The 14,778-nt window shown below is 42.1% G+C and overlaps 1 protein-coding gene across 6 annotated transcripts in view; it reads right to left on the bottom strand.

The window, feature by feature from the left end:
• Positions 1–14,778, bottom strand: part of LOC147149658 (insulin-like growth factor 1 receptor) — a 47,513-nt gene that overhangs the window by 7,649 nt on the left and 25,086 nt on the right. For all 6 annotated transcript variants that reach the window (XM_086025072.1, XM_086025075.1, XM_086025077.1 and 3 more), the window contains 9 exons: positions 10,882–11,185; positions 9,941–10,077; positions 8,173–8,317; positions 6,144–6,352; positions 4,941–5,067; positions 4,579–4,814; positions 3,049–3,216; positions 2,570–2,777; positions 524–831 (listed from right to left, as the gene is read on the bottom strand). In XM_086025072.1, coding sequence (XP_085881198.1) covers positions 524–831; positions 2,570–2,777; positions 3,049–3,216; positions 4,579–4,814; positions 4,941–5,067; positions 6,144–6,352; positions 8,173–8,317; positions 9,941–10,077; positions 10,882–11,185 — 1,842 coding nt within the window. The remainder of the gene's footprint in view (positions 1–523; positions 832–2,569; positions 2,778–3,048; positions 3,217–4,578; positions 4,815–4,940; positions 5,068–6,143; positions 6,353–8,172; positions 8,318–9,940; positions 10,078–10,881; positions 11,186–14,778) is intronic.

Raw genomic sequence — 14,778 nt, 5'->3', positions numbered from 1 at the left:
CAGGATTCTAGTTAAGGTACGCCAATTTAAACTAAAAAAGAAAAACTTTTCTATAGTTAGAAGTGGAACTTTCAAATCCAACCGGAACCCGTTCGGTGCCGTCAACATGATTAGGGAACGGGGATTTTGGGTGCCAGTCTGAGCTCTACTGTTTTTGGTGTCGGTTTTTGTGAAATAAATTTCCATCAAATATGTGACCTATACTACGGACTGACATGTTTATTTCTTCTTCATAACATGTTTTTTGACGGGTATGACTTATACTCCGGTGTGACTTATAGTCCAAAAAATACAGCATGTGCATTTTAGAATTGGTTAGTTAATTAGAAATAAAATCTAAAATGAGAATGAAAAGTTGTCTTTAAATTTTTTTCACACTAAATTTCTTTTTTTTTTAAAGGTTTATTTGACCTCATCTACGACACACCTGGCCCCTCTAACGTTTTAAAAATTGAATGTGGCTTCTTGAGCAGCATAAATTTGACCACCGGGTTGGACAAACGACGTCTCGTGTTCCACTAACCTGCCGGTTTGGTTCTGGAGAAAACAAACTCGGCGGCGCTGCAACGCTGCACCTGTCGATTGCAGGCGTGAACGTCGATGCGGTATACAGTAAACGGCTGTAAACCGAAAATCTGCAGCTCGCGCTCCGTCACTGCTTGTTCCACAAAATCAAACTCTCGCTCCGCCAGCTCCGGGTCAACCCCGCTACTGTTGGCAGCAGCCTGCAGGGGGGGGACGGTGCTGGTGTTGGAGTGAGGCCGGTGCTGGCGTCGAGAGTGGGTGGCGTTGGCGATGTTGAATAGATCTCGACGGCGGCGGTCGGGTGGCCTGAAAAGGGGCATTTAAAAAAAAAAACAACAACACGTTTTAAGATTCAGCCCTTAAAGCCATTTTCGTTTAGCCGCACGAAACTTGGTAAGCTATGAGTAGACCCACAAAGGAATTTATGAACCTATGCTCAAAAAACAGGAAGTCATTAGTACACACAAAAAAAGTCTCAAGAACCCATGCATAAAAGAAACAAGGATTTTGTCCAATGGCTACCAAACATTAGCCAGGCATACCAACTAATGTTATAGATGTACAGCTGTAATAAAATCTGCTGGTGACTCTTAGAATGGCAACAATATCCGTATTCTCACACTAAGGCCTGGTACACACAAGGATTTTTCAACCCCCAAAACGTTTTCTGTGTCAGACGCCATATATAGATTTAAAAAAAAAATCATTTAACCACATTGAACAGTTTTAGTCGTTTTGTGAGTGGTGTGCTACGATTACCTCAGTATAGAGCACCACACACACAAAGATTCTGCTCCAAAACCGGCTCCCGCATGACCACGTGTAATCTCATAAGTACGAAGACTAGCAGGCACTTCTGGCTATGCGCCGATGGTTGCGGAGTGTTTCCGAAGAGGACCGGCGGCGGGAGCGTTGCAAGATGGCGTTCCCGGCAAGAAAAGACTTGCTTTGGAAAATATTTCCTTCCATGCGGGAAGCCCACTTTTATACGTACAACGACATCGGGTAGGACATAGTTTGTTTTATTTACCGCTGCCTTCTCATTGGTCAGTCACGGTGCGTCGTTGATTGGCTACATTCCGTTTACATCACAGTCCGCAGAGCCAAACAACTCGAGAGTAGTCGGCTTTCCCCACGCACGGAGATTTTCGGTTGTAAATACTGAACACGTTTAATATTTAAGATTGTCGGCCCAACTCGTTTTGGACCCTATTATAAGGACAAATCCACTCTTAAAGGGGAAAAGGGGGAAATCAACCCAAACATGCTCAAATTTCGCACCACTCAAATTTCTCACTAGGGGGTGACAGTTCATTCCTGCTCCCAGCTTTATTTAATTTTCTGACACTTGGATCGCGTTTGCATGATTTAACGTGCTTTTTGTATGTTTTTTTTTTTTTTTTAGTGTGTGTCAGGGAGAGGGGGTGTGCCAACTCTGTTGGTCTATCAAAGTGGGGTGAGTGGGTTAAAACCTTTCGGGAAGACTGATTTAGAGTGGGAAAAGGAAGTTGGTTGTTTTTAATAAAAGCGTCACGCGTCTGTTATTGGTTATTTGTGAGCAATGTCAGATGCAGTGAGGTTTGTTACCCGCTTTGGATCTATGTTGATCTCACAAAAGTCTTTCAGTGTGTGAGTGTGTGCGCGAGTGCGTGTGTTCCAGTGAGTCATCCGAGTTGTTTTCAATGCTTTGTAGCCGCGGGGCGATGAGGACAACTAGTGAGCATTTTTGTAAATAGATTCACCAAAACAGCACCAGTCGTTTTTGTGGCAAGTCAACTTTGACCAAGAAACTTTAAGTACATCCGCCTGCAAAATCAAAAGCAACATGATCCAACCCCAGCTATTCGTGGTAAATAGAGAACCAGACCTGCTGCGAATACAATACAATACAATATAATTTTATAAAATCTCAACAAAATACCTTCACGTTTGTGATCGGAAGGCCCAAATGTAAGAGTTCAAGTGATAAAAATAGTTTTTCAAGGTACTCTAAATTGTTGAAATAAGGCATGTAAAAGGAAGAAGAAGAAAAAAAAAAACTCACCTGGGTGTAAAAATGGAGTTGTGCAGGAAGTTCTCAAAGACTTTCCGGTAGGAGGCGTCTGCGGCCTCTGCCTCCAGGTCCTCCACCGATTTGGGGCAAGGGCAACAGGGGCCCTTGTCGGGGCCATCGGGGTCCGACTTTGTGGGCTTGGTGTCGTCCTCCTGGTCCCCCACCCCGATTGCTGCCATCCTTACAGGGATTTTCAACTCTGTAGAGGAAGGTTGTAGTCATCAAGTGTTATAACTTTGGTTGTGCGTATCATAAAGAATGAGGACACGGGATACGGGAAGCCATTACACCTGCGTCTGTGTTGCCATTCAACTTCCAACAATGTTACGTCATCTAAACAGATTACCCAGGGGGCATGGCTGCATTTTGCCAACAAACGTTAGAAATTAATACACAGTAAGTTTCTAGCTGGACCGCTTTTTATCATGTTTAATAAATTAAACAAGTAGTGTATGAGCATGTGTGTTTACCTTTGGAGCAGTAGTTGTGCTGGTACAGTTCTCGATCTTCGGCCTGCTGCTGCCAGCGCACCAGGTAGTAGGTCTGATTGCCGTTGGGGGAGACTGGGGGCAGCCAGCGCACCACCAGCTGGGTGGAGGAGTTGGAGTAGGCACGCACGTCCTGAGGCATGGAGGGCGCTGCGGAGACAAAACAGGCGGTGTTGGTTCTTTCTGGTGCTCAAATGTATTTAGACAGTCAGTTCATATTAAGTTTTAGTGATTATTTCATATTTAGCATCTTTTTACCGCACAAATGCATTTGTGGATATGATTGTGTACTAATTTCACCAATATCAAGGCTTTGCAAAAGCATAGATTAATATTAATGCTGCAAAGAATACATCAATTAAAAAATTATTAAAATATTTACTTAGCAGTGAGATTCCAACAATGCACAGCATACCAGTATTTAATTTATTTTATTTCTGGAAAGGCAGCGGTCCCCAAACCATTTGGGGCCACTGACTATTTTCATGTGAAGACCTACTTTGAAGGACCGGCATAGAAAAAAATTAAAACAAATGATTACAAATATCACTCAGCATTAGCTACGCTTCAACGAGGCCAGTCGGATGCCGTATAAGTTTTACGTCATTGGCTACGTTTACATGCAGCCAATAACCCTTTTAAAACCCGAATATTGGCAGTATTGGGGTTTTTAAAACCCATGTAAACGCGCGCAATAGCCTGAATATGCCATTATTCAGGTTTTTAAAATTCAGAATATCATGCGTGTGTTACTCCCTTTCCAACCCGAATGCACACGCATGTATACGGCAGTCGGAATATTCTGAATTCACGGGACACTCTACGCATGCTCAACCAGAAGAAATCTTGGTCTTTATAGTACAGGAAGTTCTTGTATGTGCGCTGTTTGGCGCGCAACCCATCAGAAATACACGTTTAGTGAGAAACAAAACATGGCGAAAGCTAGAGTAACTACGACACTACACTTTTAAAGCGAGGAAACCGTCTGCTTCATTCGTGCCGTGAGCGACATGAATATAATACAAATATGTAATATAAAAAATAGTTTTATTGACAGGAGCAAGTAACAAGTGGAGATGACGTAAATTGCGTCATGCCGTCCGGGCATCGCCGTTTCAATCGGGTTATTTAAATACGGGGCGTCAATCTCTCCGCTCAAGTCATGTAAACGGGTCATTTCGAATGGCGCAGAAATCGGAATTTTGACCTTAACCCGAATATTGACTGCATGTATACATAGTCAGTAAAGTGTCTTAATGAGGCCTTGTGAAGCATTGCGACAGTGGCCCAACTATATTGATGCTGTTGTCATTGAGTTGCTCAATACAGACACCTGTTGGATCTTAAATACTGTATATTAGCAGGCAACCTAAATACAATATCATTTAGGTTACAGTATGTTATGTTGTATTATTTCGAAAAAAATTATAAAAATATCTTTGGTACCTTGAAAGTCAATTACAAGGCCATTAATCATAAGCTGCTTGCCACTACTCCTTCGAGTGGGTTTACCTGAGGGGCTGGTGCGGATGTACACCACCTTGCTCTTGGCACTGGGCACCTGCTTGTCATCCACCATGAGCGTGATGGCCTTGACGAAGACGGCGTACTGCGTCCAAGGCTTCAGGCTGGACAGCAGCACGCCAGGGTCGGTGTCTTTGTCCTGGTGCAGCTCAACATCCACCATGTTCCAGCTGTTGGAGCCGCAGCCGTCCTGCCCCTCGAACTCGGTGATGTTCTGGTACGGCCTACAGGAAGGGAGACGGTTGAGGGGGGGGGGGGGGCGGTCGTCAATAATAAATGCGATGCACTGAGGAATATGCAGGACAAATCACAGCTGAGATGAAGGGAGGAGACGGCAAATAGAAACGTACGCTTCTTTGTAGTAGACGATAAAGCTGATGAGGTCTCTGTAGTCTCGGGGGCGGTAGCGCTGCCAGGTCAGCTTGATCCTGGTGCTGCTGGTGGTATTGGATTTGAATTTCAAGATGGTGCTTTCGCCTGAGGGAGTAAAAGACAGTTCTTGCATCAAAAAAAAGTTCTTGCCTTGACCTTAAAAGTCAAGAGGTTGTCAGGGGCTCTTGATGATGTGGGGTTTTTTTTCCACTGCACAGTGCCGTCTGCAGCTCACTTCAGCTGTAGTCAGCTTCCATTTCAAAAGAGTACAAGAGGAAACTGCATTAAACACACCATCATTGAATGCATCTGTCGAAACGACCCTCACAGAGAGTTATACCGATGTGCAAAGAAATTAATTAAATTAAATATCAGCTGAGAGTTAGAAAAAATTTGAAGAAAATACAAAAATATTAGCAGAGAACTATAAATATTTTAAAAACATAATTGAAAAAAAAAATATATATATATATATATATTATACCAACAATAAAAATTGCTGAAAACGTACTTGTTTGACAAAAGAAATCCCCAAATAAAATACAAAGAAATATGAAGAAACTGGGGGGGAAAAAAGGAAATGAAAAATACAAAAAAGTTGCATAAGCATATAAAAAATATTAGGCAATAGAAACGTATCAGAAAAATACTAAATTTAAAAAAGCTGAAAAATACAAAATGTTACAATAAAATACATGTAAAATGTTAGACGAAAATACCAAAATATTGGCAAAAAAGACAAAATTAGACATTTCAAAAAGTTTACCAAAAAAACACAAAACGAAAAAAAAAAGCATTTCGTGAAAGGTATCAAATACATAAAAATAACAAATATAAGGAAAAATATAAAAACATTTGCCTAAAAAAGCAAATATTAGAAAAAAATTAACAAATATAGGCTACCTTCCACCATGTTTCATTGCATTGGAAAACGTCTCATGTCTTCTACTACTCTCATAAACACGAAGTTATGAAACTTAAAATTTGAAATGGTAAAACTGTCAGAATTCTATCAAGGTTTATGGATAAGCAGTTTCATCCTTAACTGAGCAGGGACTAGAGATACCTGCTCATAACAACGGAAAACAAATTCAACTGAGCATCGTGCGGTGGAAAGTGCCAAACTAAGCTAGAGCAACCCCAATGAAAACAGGAAACATTTGGACTGCTTTGGAGCTTACAGCTGGCTCGCTCGCCGTTGTTTCGGAAGTCACTTTCGTCGAAGCGCCCTGGAACGCCCGTCTGCTCCCACATCTTCTGGATCTCCGACATGCAGAGCTTGGGATTGGCTCGGAAGAAGAGCTTCCCGTTCCTGATGGTAAGGTTGTGCTGCTTCCAATCCCACAGGTACTGCAGCTGCTGGTTGTCGAATGCCGAGAAGGCGTACATGCTACCGGGGCAAATGAGGAAGGTGTATCATCATTCAGTCTCATTTAACCTCCATCTTCAATTTTTAACAAGGAAGTCAAACCACCAAAAATCTTTACAATAATATGTTCTATGCAGCCCCACTAGTCTAAACTTGATATTCTGATTGATATTGTGTTTGTGGAACACGAATTAAGTAGCAACATCCACCTGTTTTCATCCATCTCAAGGGGCGGCCATTTTGCCACGGCCTACCTGTTTTTTTTTGTGGTTTTTTTAAGATGAGCGGCCATTTTGTCACTTCTGCCGACTAAAAATGACATCACAGTTTCTCAGGGCTCAGATAACGACTAATCATGGCTCACCTTCAGAAAACAGGTGAGTACTGTACTGTATTATTTGTACAATTAGAGCAAAGTGGAAAGTATAAATTTAATGAGAGTGATATATCGGAAAATATTGATAAACTATATTCCAATCAATATGTACAGCATGTAAAACATGTAATCTTTTAATTTGACGTGGAAACCTTTATGAGTGCGTCCACTTTCACACGCTAAAAGAATTTGTACAGAATTTTATGGCAGGGCACCTGAATTTTCAGGTGCTCAAAACGATTTGGACTATTTTTTTTCCCCATTGCTGCTTCCAGTCCCACAGGATTGAGTAACTGAGCATAAGTAATGAGCGACACATGCTAGGACACATCAGATCCCGCAATCCTTTAATTCTGCTTTTTTATCAGTAAGGGGAAGTAAATCGACCGAATGCACATGGATGTAATGTGGATATTCGCCTGTGCCCGAGGGAAGTCTTGCGCTCGTGCTGCAGAGACGCTTTCCATACTTTGAGAACCACAACACCTTCTGAGGATGTGTTTTTTTGCTGCAATCAACTAAAGTCATGTGGCAACTTTACAGCGTTCTTGCTCATTACCAGACACATTCCGATCGGTTTTGTCACCATTAATCATGGCCAGCCGAAGGGAAAATAAGATCCGGAGAGAAGGGCAGGGGGCGGGAGGTGGCGATGTGGCTTTTTATGATACGCTGGGTACCACCCAGACATACAAGAATGACTGCAATGTGGAGCCTTGGGACAGCGAGACTCTTGTGAACTCAAGGAGAAACAAGAGGAGGATGTCTTCCTGAACTGTTAAGAGTTTCTTGATTAGATTTAGCTGCTAGTTTACATTATGGAGAAGAAGTTCCACTATTTAACTGTTGAGGTCAAACTAAAGATAGAAATCCAGCATAATTTATTTGTTGTAAGTATTTCACCTAGTCATAAAACCTATAGTAAGATGTATAAGGCCATTTTCAAGTCATTCAAGTGTAAAAATATGTTTACCACTTTTGATGAAAGTCTCTTCACACAGTTCCCGTTTTACATTCTTAAACGTGTAAAAATGTGTAAGAGTGAAAAAATACACATTTTAGCATTCTTAACTCATTCACTGCCATACATTTTCAGACCCTCTTTTCCCCTAATGTTTGGAAAAAAAAGAAAAAAAAATACAAATAAATTCCTGGGATTGAATGGCTGGACTGTGAAAAGACAAATAAATTCATCAATGGCAGCGAATGAGTTAACTCTTGTGTAAAAGTGTAAAGTGTAAAAAGTTACTATTATTTCTTTTGCATTTTTTTTCTAACTAACTGTCTTACAAGAATAGAAAGAAGCTAACCACTGTCAATATTAATTTGGGCGATTTTAACCGCCGCACAACGAAAACAGTTAATGCGTAAAAAGAAGCTAATGACCGCCAACAGATTGTTGGTAAAAACACAACACTCAAAACAAACCAAAAAGGGAACAAAAAGAGGGTTTGCGTGCTCTTACTCGTCCAGGAGTTCCTCGCCGTCGATGTATCGCAGGCTGCGCAGGAAGGCCAGCGAGCTGAGCGTGTGCGAATGTCGTATGTGCACGTAGCCCGTCACCCTCTGGATCAAACCCGTGAAGCTCTCCAGCTCGGCAACCATGTTGTCTGTCGAGACACAATGTCCCCAAAACCCACCCCCCAATACATTTAACATTTATGGTTGGACTTTCTTCTTGCTGTGTATTTATGGTTTTAAACGCAGGAAATTACACGGTCCTCAGACTTTCCGAGGTCCTGGTGTAGACTCCATGTGACATCACTGCGGATTGTAAAAAGTGTTTTGCTCTCATATGTTTAGACTACACGAGAGCCACCAACATGGAACTCGGCTCCCCTTCAAAAGTATTGGAACAGTGAGGCGAGCTACTTTATTTTATGTTGTAACGCAACACATGAGTGTAGTAGTTGGCACACTTTTGAGGTGAAAGATTGGAATGTCAAGTCCGGCTTCCTTGTTTGAAGTTTGCAACGTTCTCCCTGTTCTCACGTGGGTTTTCTCCACCTTCCTTGCACATTCCAAAAACATGCGTGCTAAGATTCCAAATTGTCCGTAGGTGTGAAGGTGAGACCAGTACAGGGTGTACCCAGCCAGCCACTTGGCCAAAAGTCGGAATTATGGTCGGCCACGGTGCACTGTGGCAGCGCCCCTGGAGGAAAATATTTTACTTCTCAGTTTTTTTTTTCCTATGTCTACCTCCATGGTGAACAGCCATCCATAGAGCACACTGATGCTGACTGACCAATGTGTGTCTATGTGTGGCTTAAAATACAGATATGTATTTTTAGCAGGTGTGAAAGCTTAGTTGATGAAGCCATCCTCCACGAAATGTGGCCAAAAAGAGCAAAATTTGGGTTATAAAATGCTTAGGAGTCCCTCTCAAAAGAAACTGAATCAGTTTATTCCTCAACTCCTCTGAAATTGGCAGCTGATGCTTTTCCCGAGTGTAGTGGACCAATCTACGTCACAGCGATGCCAAAATCAAATCCGCTCCTTTTTGCAGGCATTTGCCTTTCGAAGATTATTGCAAACGACAAACCGCATAGATGTCAAACTTACAGACTCATTTTGACATATGTTAAGCATAAAACAGTGGGAAAAAAATGCAAGTTTGATGGCATGGGACCTTTAAAATATGACCTTCCCACATTAAACATTGATTTCGATATCATAATTATTATGACTAACTTGAAAAATAAATGACTCCATTCTCCAATCCAAGATGACAACTTCAATTCCTTCATCTGAAGTATTTTATTATTATTATCATCATATACTGTATCATATTATTATATTTTAGTATTTTATTTATATTTTTGAAGTATTTGAAGTATTTATCTTATCCTTGTAAACTGTTTCTTGAAAAATAAGTTCTGTAATAATTAAAAAGAAAATTAAATTAGAATCAAAATAATCATATAAAATAAAATAATAAAAATATTTTTGTTGCAACATTGCGTCTTTTCTCCCCAAAATATGAAACATTTAGTTATTTGTAAGTTTAAGATTAGGGCCTCCCCTTAAAAGCCCTGATGTACAGTATAAACGTGTCTTATTACACATGGTGTTGTTTTCAATCATCTGGCTGATTACCGCACCTTTGCTGCATCCACATTTTCTGACAGTCTGACAGTGTCACTTCACCTCTCTCTCTTCGTATATCATGTCGCCGCATGCTTTGACTACGTGTCGTTAACGGTAAGAAGTCGAAATCGGCGCGGTGTACTCACGGCCTCTGCGGATGTTGATGTGCAGGTTGCCTTTGATAACCGTGCAGCCTTTCAGGGACTGCGCAGCGTCCATGGAGTCAATGACCTTCTCCTCGCACACTTTATCGCACAGGCCGTCGCAAGCGGTGCAGGACATGCTGGAGACAGAATGATGAAAAAGAGACAAGACTAAAAAGGACAGTCTTGCTCTCAAAACAATCATTTGTTTGGCTTACTAGCACTTTAAAGTCTGAATGAAGCAAGGTTCCCTGGTACGATGTTTATGATAAAAAATAATGTTGACATGCTCATAATCCTCAACAAGGATCAGGAATTACTTCAATTGGTTATCTTAAAAACTCCAATGAGAGACAGTCATGAAGTTGAGGCCAAAATATTACCGTATTCTATATACGTAAAAACACAGCAATTCAAAACAAAATGCACGACATTGACTTTAACACCCTTTTTTGTCCATCTCAGGGGCGGCCATTTTGTCACTTGCCGTCGACTGAAAATAGCATCACACTTGCTCAGGGCTCGGATAATGACCAATCATGGCTCAGCTTCAGAAAACAGACGATTGGTCGTTACCTGAGCCCTAAGCAACAGTGATGTCATTTTCAGTTGACAGAAGCAACAAATGGCCGCCCCCCGTTATGGCTAAAAACAGGTGGATTTTGCTGCTTAACTCACATTCCACAAACGCAATCTTAAACAGAATACCATGTTTAGACTAGTGAAGGCGCATTGAACCTATTATTACACAGGTTTTGGTGGGGTTGGGGGGGGGGGGGGGGGCGGGGTGTCTTGACGTCCCTTTTAACTAATCAAAAATTGAAGAAACACATTTAACAAACCGATTTTAGGAAAAAAGAAAATGAATGCAACAAATATTACAATCCTTGTAATGTAAGTGCTAGGTAAGCTGGGCTAAGCTAGATGCATCGCGGCAGGCTCACCTGTTGGGTGCGGTGCGTGTATACCCGAAGGGGCATTCGGACATGCACTCGCCCCCGTGGATGACAAAGCTGTCGTATTCCGGTGGGTGGACTCTGGAGCAGAGCTCGGCGCTGACGCAGCGCCACCCCTCGAACCTGTAGGTGCCAGGAGGACAGTCGGCCATGCAGCGGCCCTGGTGGTAGTAGTGCACGCAGGCGGCGCAGGAGCTGTCGCTGCCCGCCACGCTGCAGCTGCCCAGACACTGCGCGTGGCAGCAGTCGCCGCTCGCAGTGCATGCTCGCCGCCCGCACTTCTCCGGGCACTCTGGTGGCGAAACACAGAAAGGAAAAAAATTTACATCGGACATGTGTAAAAATGAGTTTTTAGAGTTGTTTGTATACAAAAGAGTGCTGGACGATTATGAAAATAACAATAATCCCGATTTGGATTGCGATGCATAGCACGATTAATAAAACGATTATTCGCAGTGCCCTTGCTGCGCCAGTGTTGCTAGCAGTTTGAAAACTATAAACTCCCCCTAGGATTGAGAAGATTGTGACATCTTCAATGCAAATTATTTCATTTACAAGAATATGACACCTACATAACATGAAAATATGAATAACGAATGTTTTTTATTGTTATTTTATAATATACTAAAAATGCACGTCTATGTGAAACAGAGCGTTTCTCACATAGACATTTGCTGAGTGAGCGCTTTCTGACGACAAACAACAGCAGCAAGCCTCCCCACTAAGCGTACAAATTGCTCAATCTGCTGTAGTGGGGGTCCACTCACGTTCCAATATGAGGACAAGTAATGAATAATAAACATGATTTACAGACTCCGGGAGGAATTAACCTATGGGCTGTACGGCCAACCTGAATTTGGAAGCACAAGTTTATCGGTTTGAAGGGACAGGAGATGAAAAATCTGTTGTGAAAATGATGTCACCCGCTTGCGTTAGCCATGTGGGGGGGGGGCTCGGTGTTTAAACAGGCCGCATAGTGAAGTCATGGGAAATGATGTGCTGTTTAAGTGATGCTGATTGATATGACGCACATGCTGCTTCTCCAACACCCACTTGTGCTAAGAGTGTTTTATTAATCCTTGAGAAATAGTCAGTTTAGTTCCTTAGGGGAGCATCATTTTGAGGATTTTCAAAAAGTTATAAAATAAAAATAAATAAATAAATAAATAAAAATAGCCCTGGACCTAAGTTTCACTGATCAACATGAATTTGAATGGACATGGTCTATGTTAACAGGGCATAAAAAAATAGTCTCAAGGATTCATGCATGACATGCATGCCATATTTGTTTCAAGTCAACATTTTTGGGTGAATTCCTGGCCTTCTACTTGGGAATTCTCTCATATCAGAAATGGGTTTATATAAACAGACACACTGTAAAAAGACAACTTGTATTTTATTGCCGAAAACAGTATTTGAAGTCGCCCCTCGCTATATCGCGGTTCACCTTTGTGGAGTTGGAGTTCAATAAAACTTTGTACCACTTTGTTAAGTCTTAATTCTTTACTGTGAAAGGCAACAAACAGCTACTCTTAAAACACTGAATTGAATCGACTAATTAAAAATGTTATCAAAGTTTGTTGCCTTGAAATTGAGTTCGCCCTTTTTTTTTTTTTTTTTTTTTTTGCAATCTTACTAAATTTTGCTTGTCCGTCATTCGTCAGTCCGTCATTTTTCGTGACGAACTGAATTGTAATCGTCAGTCAGTCAGTCCATTAGTTAAGTCCGTTGGTCCATCAGTCGGTCCCCCACAAAAAACACCAGAAAACATGCATCCGCCAGCGACGGATTAGCGGTCCATCAGTTACGGATGACAATTACACTGACAGATTAAAATTGTTATTTGTCAGTCCGTTTTTTTGTTTTTTTTTAAAGGTATCCCAACATTCAATCGTCAACAAAAAAAGTGGCCGTCTGTGACGGACTGACGGACCGGTCCGAATGCCGACTTCTAATAGTCACAATGACCCGTGACCGAAAGTGAAAGTTTAGGTTTGAAAACGCCGGGCAAATCTCGGCCTTGAACTTTGATGAACTCCTATTCGAGAACTATCCCAAATTATGCCCAATCAGAAACAAGTATCCTAGACAGATGTGAAGATTTGCCATCGCCGTTTAATGTGGGCGGGCCATGGAATCAATAAACAACAACTAAAGTAAATTCAGATGTCAACAGGACAACAAAGCCATTCCGTCACATAAAAACACAAACAAAAACAGAACGCAAAATTTAATTATTTCCATGCCAACTGAAACCACAAAGCCACCGTTGGACCTGCAGTCTGTCCAATTTGACGAGGACACATGATCAGTCGGTGACCATGAGGTGACCTTCACGGGCCCACCAATCAGATTCTTGCAAACTGTGTGGTCCCATCAGCCATTCAGCGGACTGTTTTTGTGGTTGCGCGTCTCTCTCTGGCACACAATGTTCTTCCTCTACCCCCCCCCTCCCTTACGCCTCCTTGAGCAACCCTGTGACCTTACGGTAAGTTAAAAAAAAAAATGGTGACAAACAGCTGGGGTAAGGAAAAGGGCGGGAACCTTCTGCAATACTCAAGTCTGAGACATAATGGATACCAGCTTTTGTGCTAACGTGTTGCAGGGCTGCTGTGCCGCAGGAAGAAATAAGGGATGGGAGAAGGTGGAGATAAGGGAGGGTGGAGGAGGAAAGTCGTTTCACATGCTAGGCTTGCCTCCAAAAACGCCGTGGGTGGGACTGCCAGTAGGGGGAGTCGGCAAGTTATTCTCATTTTCCCATAGGAAAGAATGGAAATAGGGTCAAACTGTCACCATCATACAACTTTTAGCAATTTTACCATCCGTAATAGTCATACAAATTTAAAGAGACGTCGACCACCGCTTAAAATTAGAAACATTTTCCCAACGGTCATACAGGTTAACTACAACAAAACAAAAATTAAGTCAAACTAGTCAGCCTTTGCCCAGCTGTTTATTTATTGTAAAACAACAAACAAAACAATTGTTTTGCACCTTTTTAACCTGTCCGATTCTGCTGCGTGGTCAGGCAGAATGGAGTATCTGCATACTTTTTCATGCCAGAACAGATTTTCTGTACGAGGGAGTTAAACTCCCTATGTGCTTATTTGTATTGAAAAGGCATTGGGGCAGAGCGTAACAGAGCATCAGTGCAAAGAGTACTCACTTTTGAACTTCATGGCAAAGGCTGTGATTTCTTTTGACTAAAACTTTTTCATATTGTCATTATCGGGTGTTGCAAGTAGTATTTTTGGGAGTGGGGGGGGGGGGGATCTTTAATCAGTTTCGGAATAAGGGTGTGTCACAACAAAATGTGCAAACAGTTGAGTGAAGTGAATAGTTTCCCGATACACTGAATAAAGCATTGACGGATGCACTGACTGCCAGAGTGTTCACCTTTTCCATTCATTTGTGGGAGAACGGCGTGGATCAAAAAGGATTCACAAATGCCTGGCCGGCGGGAAAGTATTCTGGGAACTCCACATCGTTCGCCAGCCAAACAGGGAGAATGTTTCTGGTCCGTTGCATCCAAATTAAGCTATTGTCGCGGACCCCAAAATGCACGGCGAAAACAAGCGGAATCTTGGTCCTGGTCGACGGTGGTCTGTGTCTTCCCTAATTTGTTCATGCTTGGTGTCCTGCCTGATGTAGAGCTTAACAAACCTGCTCTGATTAGAACGCTACACAAGGACGTCCGTGTGGTCACTGGTGGAGGTGATGTTTTCCATTGACAGCGTTGCCCAGGTGATAAACACTGACGGCAAAACAGGCCATCAGGGATCCTTAAACTTCCAGTATGACGTGGCTTTGTAATGAGCAGTTACCCGCCCTTCTACCCAAGGGGGGGGCCGAGCTTAATTGACAACAGGAGTCCTGTTTTTTTTT

This window comes from Filicampus tigris, chromosome 3, assembly GCF_054856515.1.
Source record: "Filicampus tigris isolate MCC_2025a chromosome 3, RoL_Ftig_1.0, whole genome shotgun sequence".
Lineage (NCBI taxonomy): Eukaryota > Metazoa > Chordata > Actinopteri > Syngnathiformes > Syngnathidae > Filicampus > Filicampus tigris.
The sequence above is the reverse complement of the archived record's forward strand: the minus strand, read 5'-3'. Positions and strand labels throughout refer to the sequence as shown.